The sequence below is a fragment of the Cuculus canorus genome, chromosome 1 (genome assembly GCF_017976375.1).
Source record: "Cuculus canorus isolate bCucCan1 chromosome 1, bCucCan1.pri, whole genome shotgun sequence".
In the NCBI taxonomy this organism is placed as follows: domain Eukaryota; kingdom Metazoa; phylum Chordata; class Aves; order Cuculiformes; family Cuculidae; genus Cuculus; species Cuculus canorus.
Genome location: NC_071401.1, coordinates 177,215,463 through 177,229,447, shown reverse-complemented (window position 1 = coordinate 177,229,447; position 13,985 = coordinate 177,215,463). Strand labels below are relative to the sequence as shown.

Genomic DNA, 13,985 nt, shown 5'->3' with positions numbered 1-13,985 from the left:
GATGCCCTTGAGGTGTCTACAGGAAGCTGCAATCGTAAGGCAGGAAATGCGGTGTTCCTGCATCGAGTACCTGAAATCTCTTGCTGAAGAATTGATAAATACATCAGTCACTGTTGATTGTTCTGTTCTCAGTTTGGTTTACTTCAGTGTATTTCTCAACAACTGAAAACAAGAATAGCATAAATATTGTTTTTAGTGATACTATTAATCTGCTTCCCCAAGTGTAGGTCTAGCCATAACTAAAAAATTACTTTAATGAGATTAATTTTTAAGTACTTATTCAAGTTTTTCACAAATTTACTATTAGGCATAACTACAGCTCACTGTACAATTTTTGTTTTTCTTACACTGCTATTGAAGGATGTTTTCTTGCAAATATGTTTTCAGTAAAATCAGAAGCAAAGATAAGCTCAGATTCTGTTTCCGGTTTCACTGAGGTCAGTTAATGCTTTTTTTTCTTTGATTTTTCTAGTAACAGGATACCTATGTTTCACTCTGAGCTCTGGAGAGCTCATAGACTCACCGTTTGGGTTAGGGTATTGGTTTCTTGAGTCCATGTACAAGTGATTTGTGCTTTTAATAACACAGTGAAATGTTTCATAATACATAGAACAAAATTATTTGCTTTGTTATTCTTTCAGTCTCCTTTTGGTTTGAGAGTTACATCTGCATTCCAAATGTGACAGTTATCATCTGTGCGCTAGTAAATATATGGTAAAATGATTGTAGTATTGAGTCATTAACATACCTAATCCAGATGTGATTAATCTAAAATTGCAAATTTATATGCTATTTGATAAGACAGACTTTTAAAAAATTGGTTAAATATGGTATGCATCCCTGGTGTGTGAATTTTCTGCATCGTTTGTCAGCCAGTATTTGGGCAATGAGAGGGTGGTAAAAAAATATAGAGTTTAAAGTAATTATCTTCGTCATGAGAGCCAATATAAGTTACCAAAGAAACCCTATTTTAGGAATGTTTCTTTCTATTTTAAGCAGGGTGGGCTTTTTGCTACCAAGAAAAGCATGTTTCATTATAATGACCTGGCTCTCTTAATTTATTATTCATGTCATGGTAAGCAGCCAGAGCAGTGACTCCAAAGAGAAGTATTTAATGTACTGTAAATATTATTCCCTCCTTGTTCATTTATATGGATCCAAATACATTTTTTTTTATTGATTTTGTTTTTATAATTTTTGTATGTATGTATTTCTGACAGTGCAGTGAAAATGTAAGATAAGTCCTTGCTTGTCTTAGACCCGTGCCGTACATTGGGGACTTCCAAGAATGTAACCTCTGCTTTGCAAGACAAGACTCTCTACTCTGTGTGTGGACCAGTTTGTTTGCTTTTTTTGATTGTTACATTTGTCGTAAAAATTATCCTTTCTCCTTTAGGAAAATAAGGATTCGATTCCTTAAAGCCCTTTCATTGAAAATTATACTGGTTATTTTTGGAAGTCTAGTGCCTTCCTAGTAACATGGCTTGTGTCGTAGTTCTTTATCTAAGGCTTCAGTTTCTTTCAAGTCTGCTGCTATTTGACTGCTTCTGTACAGTGAAACTAAGTATTCTTGAAAAATAAATGTGCGTATTGCTGAAGAGTTGTATTAAGATATGCAGAGATCTGGTAGGGATGAAGTGATGAGCTTGGTTTTATCCTCTGTGCATCAACTAAGATATTAAAAGAAGCAAAGTTTCTTGACATTTAGTGTTTAAATCACTTTCTTATTAGGGATGGGACACGCTTGTCTCCTAGAGGACCTAAAGTCCTTACTAAAGATCTAGCGAGGCTCTTAAATAGAGCTTTAAACTAGATGTGAAGGGGGAGGAGGATGAGACCAGGCTAGTCGGAAGTGAGCCTGGAAGTGGGACTCCAGTAACTGAGGTATGGTGTGCTGGAGAGGACCACCGGTACACCACCACAGAGCAAGTGGGGGCGATTATACCTGGGGACGGTAAGGATGAAACTGGCACTGTGGAGTTAGTTATTCCAAGGACCAGTCAATCAGGAATGAACTCTATTCCCTTTATGAGGGCTGAAGGTTTGTCAGCCCAGCTGACATGCATTTACACCAATGCACGCAGCATGTGCAATAAGAAGGAGGAGTTGGAAGCTGTTGTAGGGCAAGGCGACTACAATGTCATTGCCATCACAGAAACATAGTGGGATGACTTGTATAACTGGAGTGCAGCCATGGGGGTGTATAAACTCTTCAGGTGGGACAGGAAGGGTAGGAGAGGAAACGGTGTAGCCCTCTATGTTAGAGAGTGCTTTGATACCCTTAAGCTTAATTAGGGTGAGGAAGGGACCAAGTGCCTGTGGATTAAAATCAGAGGAGCCCACAAAAAGGCAGATATTGTGGTGAGAGTCTGTTACAGACCACCCAGCCAAGAAGAAGCAGCTGATGAGCTCTTCTGTAAGCAGCTGGGAATAGTCTCTAGATCGCTACCTCTTGTCCTCGTGGGAGACTTCAATCTTCCGGATATCTGCTGGAAGTACAATACAGCAGAAAGGAAGCAGTCTAGGAGATTCCTGGAGTGTGTGGAAGACAACTTCCTCACACAACTGGTGAGTGAGCCAACAAGGGAGGGTGCCCTCCTGGACCTGCTGTTTGTGAACAGAGAAGGCCTTGTGGGGGTGTGATGATTGGAGGACGCCTGGGACAAAGCGATCATGAGATGATAGGGTTTTCAGTTATAGGTGAGATGAAGAAGGGGATTAGCAAAACAGTCACAATTAACTACCAGAGGGCAGACTTTGGACTGTTCAGAAGGCTGGTTGGCAAAGTCCCATGGGAGACAATCCTTAAGGGCAAGGGAGCCCATCCCCATGTTCTGTAAAAGGAGCCGGCGGGGGTGGGAGGAGGGGGACGACGGGACACAGCTTGTTTGAGTAGGGAGATCTTGAGAGGCATAAAAAAGAAGAGGAATGTCTATGAGCTTTGGAAGAAGGGACAGGCGTCTTGGGTGGACTACAAGGAGGAAGTGAGATCGTGCAGGGAAAAAATCAGGAGGGCTAAGGCCCAACTAGAAATGAAATTGGCTAAGTCTGTGAAAGATAAAAAATTTTTCTACAAATACATTAACAAGAAAAAGAGGACTAAGGAAAATATTCGGTCCCTATTGGATGCAGAAGGAACAACAGTGAGAAGGGATGAGGACAAGGCTGAGGTACTTAATGCCTTTTTTGCCTCAGTCTTTAATAGTAAGGGAAGTTGTCCCCCTGTGTACAAACCCAGGAGTTAGAGGAGCAGAATGAGGCTCCCATGATCCAAGAGGAGGTGGTTAGAGACTTGCTTGCCCAGCTAGACACCCACAAGTCTATGGGGCTGGACAGAATCCACCCCAACAGTATTAAAGGAGCTTGCAGATGTCCTTTCCAAACTCCTTTCTGTTATCTTCCAGGGGTCCTGGCTGACTGGGGAAGTTCCAGTGGACTGGAAGCTGGCTGATGTTGTGCCCATCTACAAGAAGCGTTGCAGGGAGGATGCAGGGAACTACAGGCCTGTCAGTCTGACCTCAGTGCCAGGGAAAGTCATGGAACAGATGATCTTGAGTGCTATCATGAAGCACATGCAAGAGAACCAGGTGATGAGGCCCAGTCAACATGGGTTCATGAAAGGCAGGTCTTGCCAAACTAAATCTTTCCAAACCGATTGCCTTCTATGACAAAGTGACTCGACTACTGGATGAGGGAAAGGCTGTGGATGTAGTCTTCTTGGACTTCAGTAAAGCCTTTTGACACAGTTTCTCACAGCATTCTGCTTCAGAAACTGTCAGCCTCTGGCCTGGACAGGTGCACACTCTCCTGGGTTGAAAACTGGTTGGATGGCCGGGCCCAGAGAGTGGTGGTAAATGGAGTTAACTCCAGCTGGAGGCCAGTTACAAGTGGGGTTCTCCAGGGCCAGTACTGGGTCCAGCCCTGTTCAATGTCTTTATCAATGACCTGGATGAAGGCATTGAGTGCACCCTTAGCAAGTTTGCGGATGACACTAAGCTGGGTGGAAGCATGGAACTGCTGGAGGGTAAGGAGGCTCTGCAAAGGGACCTGAACAGGCTGGACCGCTGGGCTGAGGCCAATGGCATGAGGTTTAACAAGGTTAATGAGGTTTAAATGCTGGGTCCTGCACTTGGGGCACAACAACCCTATGCAGTGCTACAGACTAGGAGAAGTCTTCCTAGAAAGCTGCCTAGAGGAGAAGGACCTGGGGTGTTGGTTGACAGCCGACTGAACACCAGTGTGCCCAGGTGGCCAAGAAGGCCAATGGCATCTTGATTGTATCAGAAATGGTGTGACCAGCAGATCCAGGGAGGTTATTCTCCCTCTGTACTCGGCACTGGTGAGACCGCACCTTGAGTGCTGTATTCAGTTCTGGGCCCCTCACCACAAGAAGGATGTTGAGGCTCTGGAGCGTGTCTAGAGAAGAGCAATGAAGTTGGTGAGGGGGCTGGAGAACAAGTCTTATGGAGAGCTGAGGTTGTTTGGCCTGGAGAAGAGGAGGCTGAGGGGAGACCTTATTGCTCTCTACAACTACCTGAAAGGAGGTTGTAGAGAGGAGGGTGCTGGCCTCTTCTCCCAGGTGACAGGGGACAGGACAAGGGGGAATGGCCTGAAGCTCCACCAGGGGAGGTTCAGGCTGGACATCAGGAAAAAAATTTTCACGGAAAGGGTCATTGGGCACTAGCAGAGGCTGCCCAGGGAGGTGATTGAGTTACCTTCCCTGGAGGTATTTAAGGGATGGGTGGATGAGGTGCTAAGGGGCATAGTTTAGGGAGTGTTAGGAATGGTTGGACTCGATGACCAGTGGGTCCCTTCCAACCTACTGATTCTATGATTCTGTGATTCTATGATTGACATATTAACTTATTCTGAATGCTCAGTGTCTCACGTCAGGTAAGGTTTTATGCATATTAAGGGTAAAAACTTCATTGGTAGGCTCGCAATTTATTTCTGTATGAATTGCTCAGCACATGTGTAACATGTCAGCCAATAGCTTTTACTGTGTCCTTCAACCTACTGTATTATATAGCTAAAATTAAAGCTCTGGAAGAACATGTGTGTATATGTCTGTAAAAAGTGAGCAATGTTAATTTCTGTTCTTTTAAGTAATGTTTTGGTTTAATTATTAGGCATACCTTTTGGTTTTTTCTTGCATTTAGTAGAAATGTATGAAGCATAAATGGACTTATACCACAAGGTAATACAAAGATACTTAGATAATTCAGTTGGTGTGAAATTTTTTTTCAATTAATTTCTTATTTTTCAGAGTGCCAGCTTATATCAGAGCTTGATTGAAGACTTAGAATCATAGAATGGTTTGGGTTGGAAGGGATCTTAAAGATCATCTAGTTCTAACCCCCCCTGCCACGGGCAGGGACACCTCCCACTAGATCAGTCTGCCCAAGGTGCAATCCAACCTGGCCGTGAACACCTCCAGGGATGGGGCAGCCACAGCTTCCCTGGACAACCTGTGCCAGTGTCTCACCACTCTCATGGTGAAGAAATTCTTCCTAAATATCTGTGGGAATGGAGAATAGATGGATAAAATTGTGGCAGAGATGAAGGTAGTCAGATGTTGTAGTGGTTCCATTATTATGTACGTAGTGGCCAACTGCAAGGTCTTTGGAGCAGGAGGAGCAGTTTAGCCTTGTCCATAGTGTAGTTTGCTGAGCAATGAGGAGCTAAGGAGAACAAAGAGAAGAGGTGAACAAATGAGAGAGAGGTTAATGCTAAATTGAGGTGAGATGAAGTGAGTAAACAGATCATATTCAAACTAAACAATTGCTCTAAGATTTGGGTTCAGTGCATTGCAGCCAGCAAATGGAGGTTGTTGGTCTTTATTTTCTTTGTTAAGAGTGTAAGCTACTGACTTGCTCTGTAGAAGGCAACTTTCTCTTTTCTTTCTGGTTATTTTTTATGGAAACAGTTACTGTTATAATTCTATGCAGTCTGTGATACTGTTAAATAGATAAATGGCATAATCCTTTGTTTAGCATGTAAATCAATTATTTGTGGATACTAATCCTTGAAATAACAGTGTCTTACCTGCTGATTTGAAAATAGAAAGTTCACAATGCTAATACAGTTATGTGATTTTAAAAAAACGAAAAGCCCACTGGAATTTCTGAATGTAATGAGAAAATGTTATTAATTTTCGTTGTGTTTTCTTATTTGATTTGGCTTGCTCTATTCTAAATAATTAATTTTTTTCCTCATTTAATTCTGTTTCCAGACAGCATAGTTCAGCCAGGTCTTTATTAGCATGAACTGGTTTGTTGTTTATTTAAAAAAAAAAAGTAAGTTCTGGAAGGCTGTGTGAAGTGAGGAATGCCTTATTTTTCAGGATATGTTTGTAGGAATAACCCCTGTCTACTCTGTATCTTTGAGAGCACATGGTAGTCTTGTATGAAGTAAGGTTAAAAGGTAAATGGCATAGTACTGTTTCTTTTGGCTATTGCATGAAAGTATTTGACCTCGAGCAACCTATTTTTATCTTGGGCAGTAAACTGTTTAGTTCTGCTTATCAAAAGAGACTTCGCTGCTCTCTTTCCATGCTGTTCTTATCCAAAACATACCATATCAATCCAGCATCAGTAGACTTTATCAGCAACAGCTTTTATTCTGCTTAGAGATACAGCATTAAAAAAGTTTTATTTGTATTGTAATGCTGCGTTTCATTCAGCAAATATTTTCATGTATTTTTCGTGGTTTCCAGTTTCATTATCTAGTTTAGATCTTCTTTTGTATTACCTCTTTATTAGTGTACTCTTTCTCCCGACCTTAGCTGAGTTGAAATTGTTTGGTTTGGTGTCTGTCTTAAATAATAACCTATGTATCTCTAAAGATAAGTTTAATATGGCGAAGTAAGTATGCTTGCAGACGGTAACTGATTTCCTAATTATTTGAAGATATGTTCCAGTCATCAAGGTGTTAGTGGTAATTTGGATTTTATTAGCTGTTTAGTCAAATGGTCAACCCCGCCCGTACTTGTCTGTGTGATTTGCCAGAGTGAAGTTCTACAAAGTTGGGGGATTGGCCAGAAATAGAATTTGCTGCATCTCCGAAGTGACCACAATTCATAATGCTGCTGGTGATGCTCAACAAATCTTTACCCTGCAGGAAGTTGACAGAATTGCTGGGCAGCCACTAATTTGTTCTAGCCATAATTTTTTTTTCATTGATGTGTTAATTTCCATGGTGCTTTACTACTGTTACTAGTAAACAAATACTTATACCATAACCAGGCTCCCTGTTTTACAGTTAAATAAGTTATTTAAGTAAGTAAATTCCAGGGGACAGAGTCTAGACCTCTAGTATCCCTGTGCAAGTTTTGTCTCTTGAATGCTAGAAATATCCCTGTTATTTTTTGACTTAGTGAATTTGTTGCATCGTGACATTTTCACAATTTGTAGGTGTTAGGGATCACAGAAAGCAGCTCTAAGCTATCTGAAAATACAGAGCTAAAGCTCTCAAAAACTCTGTCTCAAAAAAACCCCAGCATAAAGCAGTATCTGTTGATCCCAGTTTTCTTCTGTTGGTCATAATACTTTTTATAAGGATTGACTAAAACCTAGACTCTAAAAGAATCAAAGCTGTTCAGTGGGTGCCAGGATAATGAAGACAAGCAAACACTTCAAAAAGTCAGAAGTGTGTTCACATATCTTTCCAAATTCGTCCCAAATCTGTCCTCTGTCAGTTCACCCCATTAGACAGCTTCTGGAAAATGTTCGGTGACACTGGGCTGGACAGGGCAGACATTCCTTTAATGAGTTTGAGAGGTAACAGTTCTTGTGCTGAAATGCTGCAGTGTTACCGCACTATCTCATTCATAAAGGCTTATAACAAGGAAATAGAAAGTCAATGTTCTTGGTCTCAGAAGGTCTTTTAAAATACAAAATAGACTTGGTTTTTTCACATGGAAAAACACTTAACAATGAACACAGTGATTCCCAGGCTTTTTTTTCAGCTAGCTAATCACTGTGATTTTTCAATATTACTTACGAGCTGTAACCCAAACTTATCCAATAACTGATTCCAAGTACTGTGGGATACAGTCAGTGTTGTATCCACTGAGTAAATACAGAACTTCTACTACATTCTCTTGGAACCACAATTGGTGATTACTGCCCTAAGACATGTGATTTACTAACCATAAAAGATGATTTCTACTACTTGTGGCTTTCTTTTTGGGGAGAGACATGCTTTCTGTTTTTACTGATTTTTTTTTTTTAATTGGATTTCTCATTCTAAATTGAAGTGGAAATAGCTAGAATTGTGGGAACAAATTCAGAACAGAGAGTTTTAGTGTTGAATATTAAAAATACAGAAGAAATGAATATATTTGCACTAAGAAATGAGGCTTCAGCATACAGCCTTTCTGACCTGCTCTACCTCCAGCCCTTATGCTAGCTTCATGTTCTATTCCTAAATATATTTTTGTATTTGACTGAAGATACATGCTAAGACATATGAATATTTAAACACAGATCCTGTGTGCTTTGTCTGTCTGGGTTTAGGTACCAGTTGTATGAATGGTCACAGATAAGCTCAGAGAGTGGACACAATAGTAAGGCTTTAGGTAAATGTCCTCTTGAGATGTCACCCACAGCTACTCATCACCTTTTTACTCTAAATAAGTGATTCCTTCCCGCAGTGCAATTGGTGCGCTAGCATGTGACCTAATCACGCTGATTTTGCCTGAAAATGAATTTTAGGAGTAGTCCTGTGTATTGCTGACTCACACAAAGAAGTAGGGTGATGATTTCTGGCATGGGGATGGCAACAGCTGGGAAGGGGGAGTAGCCTTTTCAACTATTACAGCTGCATATGGAAAAAAGATATCCATCCACAAGCTAGGGAATGCTTACAGAAGTCTTCAAAAACATAGCCTTAATTTACTTTTTATTTCATTTTATATTTGAAATGAGTTCAAAGTAAATGATGAGAGTGACTACTTAGAGGGTAGAGACAGGACCATGACTTGGACGTGAAAAAAATTCAATCCATTATTGAGACACTAATAAAACTGATTTGTGAGGCTAATATAATGTGTGAAGTAATTCTAAACTTTCAGAAACCTTAAGGTTTAACATAAACTAAGTAATAAAATGTTGGTAATCTAAGTAATTGTTTTTCTTCTTGCAGCTGTTGCGTTTCCTTTCTGAAAAGTTGTCCATTACATACAGTAGTACTTATTTTGTGTAGTATTTTCTTTATGCTGCATATGTGATTAAAAACCCTAACCTTTGCCTTGCATGTCCAAACCTGTTCTAGAATTTTTTTTAACCATGAAAGAAGGGGGAAAAAAAAGAGTTGCTCTTTAGGCAGGCAGTGATGGTGAGAAAATCTTATAATTTAAGGGCTCGTTCTTAAAAACATTGATCCACTAGCTTTGAGTTTACAATTACAGTGCTGCTGCCACTTCAACGTGCAGCTGATCTGCTAGGAGTTGCTGTTAATAGAAAAAGGAAGATTTATTTTTTTTGTTTTCTTCCCTTGCTGCTTGTTTACCTTGTGCCATTGAAGAAACTATAGTTAATCCACACCTCGGGATAAAATTCAGTCTTTCTCTTTAACAAAACTGAGACCCCTTAAAGCAGAATGTTGAATCTGAGAATACTTGTAGCTGAGGATATTTGTTGTAATTGAAAGTACGAAGACTTTTGTTGAGGGAAAATTAAATCACAAGTCACTTTTTTGGTAAAAGCTCATGCACCGTTGTTGATCTTGTCTGCAACACACTCCATGTATGTGGATTTTAAACTACTGTACTTTCCATACAAAAATATTCGTGAGTTTTTATGACAAGGAAGATTGGTTTGTCATGTAAGTGCTACCAATAATATACAGCCCATTCTGATGAAGCTTAAATGAATGTTGTTTTCCTTTGTGGTCAGTGGACATAACTAAGAGCTATTAAAGCATTTTTAACAAGAGAATTAACAGACAGAGTCTTTTGTAGATAAACTTCACCCTTCCTGTTTTGGATGGAGCAATAAGTTTACCGTGGAGCAGATTTAGGAAATAGCTTTCCATCAATTCAGTGTTTTATAAATAAAAAGTTTTAGGGTGAGGTCCTTCCTTTGGCAGAAAGCTAATTTATTTCCTGTTTAATCCTGAACTGGTGCATTTTGAGTAATGGGTTTTTTTTTTTCCAGCATCCATCAGGAAGGAGAGCTTTTAGAATTTTGTTTTCATTTATAGTTCTACAAAAATGCAGTTTCTAGCTTGAAGATCATTATAGAACCAAGGTAAATTAGTAGATATAGAAATTGTCTGAAAGAGCAACAATTTCTATAAGCAAAAATTTTTGGATTTGTTTGTAACTGGGCATTCTTAAACATGTATCTGAGTATATGTGAGCTGAAAAAACATCATTGATGTATCTTTAAGAGATTATCAGCACTTCTGCTGAGGTTTAGCAAGTGATGAATTATAATTGCTGTGGATTATTTTGATTCAGATTTATCATCTTGTGAAAGGCACATGGTTTCTATAAGAAGACTATGTAAGAGGTAGAACTTAAAAGAATACTGCTATTTTAGCTAAGGAACACACAAGTTAATATATGAAGTAACACTACCCTCATCCAACACATCTGTTGTAAAGAAGCCTATGAAATCTAGGCCACACACAAACTGGTCTCTGAGGCCCTGTAGTTGGTGTTAGAATGCTGTTATTATGTGGTGTGATTGGTTTAGTAAAGAATTATCTCCAGTAAAGCCATGTAACATAATAGTCCTTGCTCTCCCACATGAGAGCTACTTCTGCTTGACTGAGCAAGACATTTCTTGAAGAAGTAATAATGCACTTGCTCTTGCCAAAACATGACATTAAATGAAGTGTATCGTCATGTACCTTTTTTGTTGTGTATCAATCCTTGTTTGTTTAAACGTTCACTTAAAGTCCTCCACTGTGGTATTAAAATTATTAAAGTAAATAAATGGATTTCCTAGCAATATATTTCAAGTAAAAGTCTTGCTTCTTATTGAAAACTTGTTTGTAGTAATTTTAAGGCAATGGGGAACTATTTGGAAAGTGTAAGTTTCCTTAAATGAAAACTCTGTTGCTGAACTTTCCAGATATTAATTTAGTTGCCAGGCAGTACAAATCATAGCAGTTTAAGGTTTATCTTGCACTGTGCTGAATAATTTGTATATGATGCTTTCTCTCTTCACTCTGACTTAAAAGAGCTGAGGCAGTTCAATAGTTCAGGTTTCTAAACGGTAACAACTTGGCTGGCTTTTGCTATGGCTGTTCAGAGCTGTACAGCCTTGCTCTATAGATTTGTGCCTCTTGTGTAACTGGAGCTGTAAACGCTATAATCATTGAAGAATTGTCTTTTTAGTTGCTTTTTATTATTTTTGGCTCTGCTCAACCAACTCAGACAAAAGCTATGTGTTCCATCTTTAGATTGTTCTATAAGCATTGTATAAATGCACGAGACTGTAATTTTTTGTTTGGATGGTGAAGGGAGAAAGAAAGGAGTTGAGGAGGGATGTTGCTTCTCTACACAGATAATGATTACAGTGTTATTGCTGAGGGGTGAGCCCTTCACAACCGAAGTCATGGGAAGATTAGGCTGCAGTCATCACACCCCCGAGCCAGTAATAGGCTTCTCCAGAGCTGCAGTGGACTCCACCCTGTGCAAACCCCATGACTGCACTGTAATTGCAGAGGTGTCAGCATGGGCATGAAGTGAAGCAAAGGAATATCCAGATGAAGTCTTGAGCTTGAACTGGAGATAATGGGTTCACGCCAGTAGATAATGTGGCTGGCAAGTTTTCTTCCAAGTGTATTACACAGCATTACCAGAGCCGTGTCTCAGGACCCAAGCTAACTCTTCAGGACTTTCAGCCTTGAAATGTATGCGTAAACTCAGCAGAGAGAGTTTGTTACTGTAGACACCCACACCCCCTAAAGCTATAGAGCACTCCTCGTCTCTTTTCATGCTAGAATTCTGCGTTAAAGTTAAGCAGGAAGACTTGCAGTGGTGTTGTTTTAAATTGCATCTTCTTCTTTCAGATTAGTTTAATCAAAGCAGTAAATCAAAACACAGGCAGTGTGTCCTATAAGCAGATGCTGTAGATCAGCTGAGTAGAAAGACCGCGGCCCCGTGCTGGGGAGCAGCGACTGCTCCTCCGGAGTTCAGAGCTGGATGGCCTCAGCTGCTTCTCCCGGGGGCCTCTGTCCAGGCGCTATGGCTCCTGGCGCCCATCCCAGCTGCACAGTGCTTGCCCCAGTTGCTGGTCCAGTCTTTGAGGGGAAAGCAGAGTTCAAATTAGAATTCATGCTTCTTTTGAAACAACAGCTGTATCAGCATCTATTCCACACGAAGGACTTCCAGCAAACCTTTCAGCCAGGTATTTACATGCGAAAAATGGTGAGCTTACTGTCTGAAAGCTGATTAAATCTATTAAACCAGGCACTTGAAACATTCAATGGAAAGGGAGGCAGAATTGCATTTAAGTGCAAATAACTTTAATATTTTGCGTATCTTCAAATTAACATGAAATTGTTCATTATTACGTAGTAGTTTAAATAACTAATTTGTATTTCAATGAATGTCATATTGATTAATGGGTACAGAAATTATTTCATAGATTCAAGGTAAAATTGTTAGTGCATTTTTAAGAAAGAAATAGAGTAGGCTTGTTGAAATTTTTGAACTAAAAATTGTGTACTACTATTGTAATCAAGTATTAGATTTGTTTTACATTTAGTTTTCTATAACCATGAAAATAGTTCCTCTTGGTTGAAAACCAATTTTAAATATCTTGATCGTGGGAATTGTCTGCAAGTAGTTTAATGACAGTTCTGAGCATTCTTTTCACTGTGGAACTATAAATTTATTTATTGTACTCATAAACGTAACAGTACAATTACGTTGCTGCTGCAGTAATGAAAATTTCTCTGTACTCTTTCAGTAGAGGATTAGCTTATTGTACTTGAGGAGAGTAAATTTTAAGTACGTTAATAAAGTCTAATTTGCATAGTTGAGAAAAATCCAAGATAGTATGTAAGTAAATTAAAAAGAAGTGATTTGAGGAGAGGGTAATAATTCCTTTTAAAATGTGTCTTTGGCAAGGAAATTTCTTTGATACCAGCAACACCAAAGTCTTTGAATTTACAGTATTTTCCCAATTTGCTAGAGCTTACATGCACAATTATAATGCAAAATCTTGCTGCATAAACAATCAGCTCAGGGCTAGGTCTGCATTACAAAATCTTTTAGCATTGCTCGTAGTTACGAGTGGAAGAAAAATTATACTTCATAGTCTTTCTACCCATGCGGGCAAAACCTAACATAGATATGGCTGTGTTTACAGAAGAATGTTTTGTCAGACTTAGTTTAGGTCTGCTGAGGAGAGGAAGAAAGAAACTGGCTTTATACCACCAGAGGGCTATACCAGCTATTGTGGTTTAGCTGGGTGAACAAAAGCTGTTACCTCTGCCTGGTGCAGAGGAGCCCTGGGGCATCATTGGAGCAAGAGAGATTTCGAGCAGTTTTCATTAATGGAGTGTCTGGAGGGGATAAGCTGTGGCTTTCAAACTTGTGCTCTGCAAGTTCAAGTTCTGCCCTTGTCAGAAATCAACCACCCACCAGTAAGCATGATGCTTCTTTCCTCCTTGCGTGGGGTATTTGATACTTGTAGGAAATGTGCCCTTAGTAACTGAAAGGTTTCTGTCTTCTGAAAGATAATATATTAAATGAATACAGGCGTGAATCACAGACACAAGATTGTGATTGCTGGGCATGTTGGATCTTCTCAAGGGTGAGTTAGTATCTAAGGGTTGCAGGCTGTTTAACGCGGTTTCTGAGCGATGATCCAAACTCCTTCTCCTGTGTGAACTGAGCCTTGAGGATCTTTGGCCTTCTGGATGAGGAGCTGGTAACAGGCATATCTGAAGATGAGCACTGACTCCCAAGCACTGGTGGTGGGCTGTGTACATATGGTGCTGAGCTGCTCAGAGAGCCTGGAGTT

General features: G+C 39.7%; 1 protein-coding gene across 10 annotated transcripts in view; it reads left to right on the top strand.

The window, feature by feature from the left end:
- PPHLN1 (periphilin 1) overlaps positions 1-13,985 on the top strand; it is a 75,091-nt gene that overhangs the window by 51,139 nt on the left and 9,967 nt on the right. For 7 of the 10 annotated variants that reach the window (XM_054054863.1, XM_054054857.1, XM_054054851.1 and 4 more), the window contains exon 10: positions 3,405-3,587. The exons of the other annotated variants lie outside the window; for them this stretch is intronic. In XM_054054863.1, the coding sequence (XP_053910838.1) occupies positions 3,405-3,587 (183 nt within the window). The remainder of the gene's footprint in view (positions 1-3,404; positions 3,588-13,985) is intronic. 10 annotated transcript variants of the gene reach the window in all.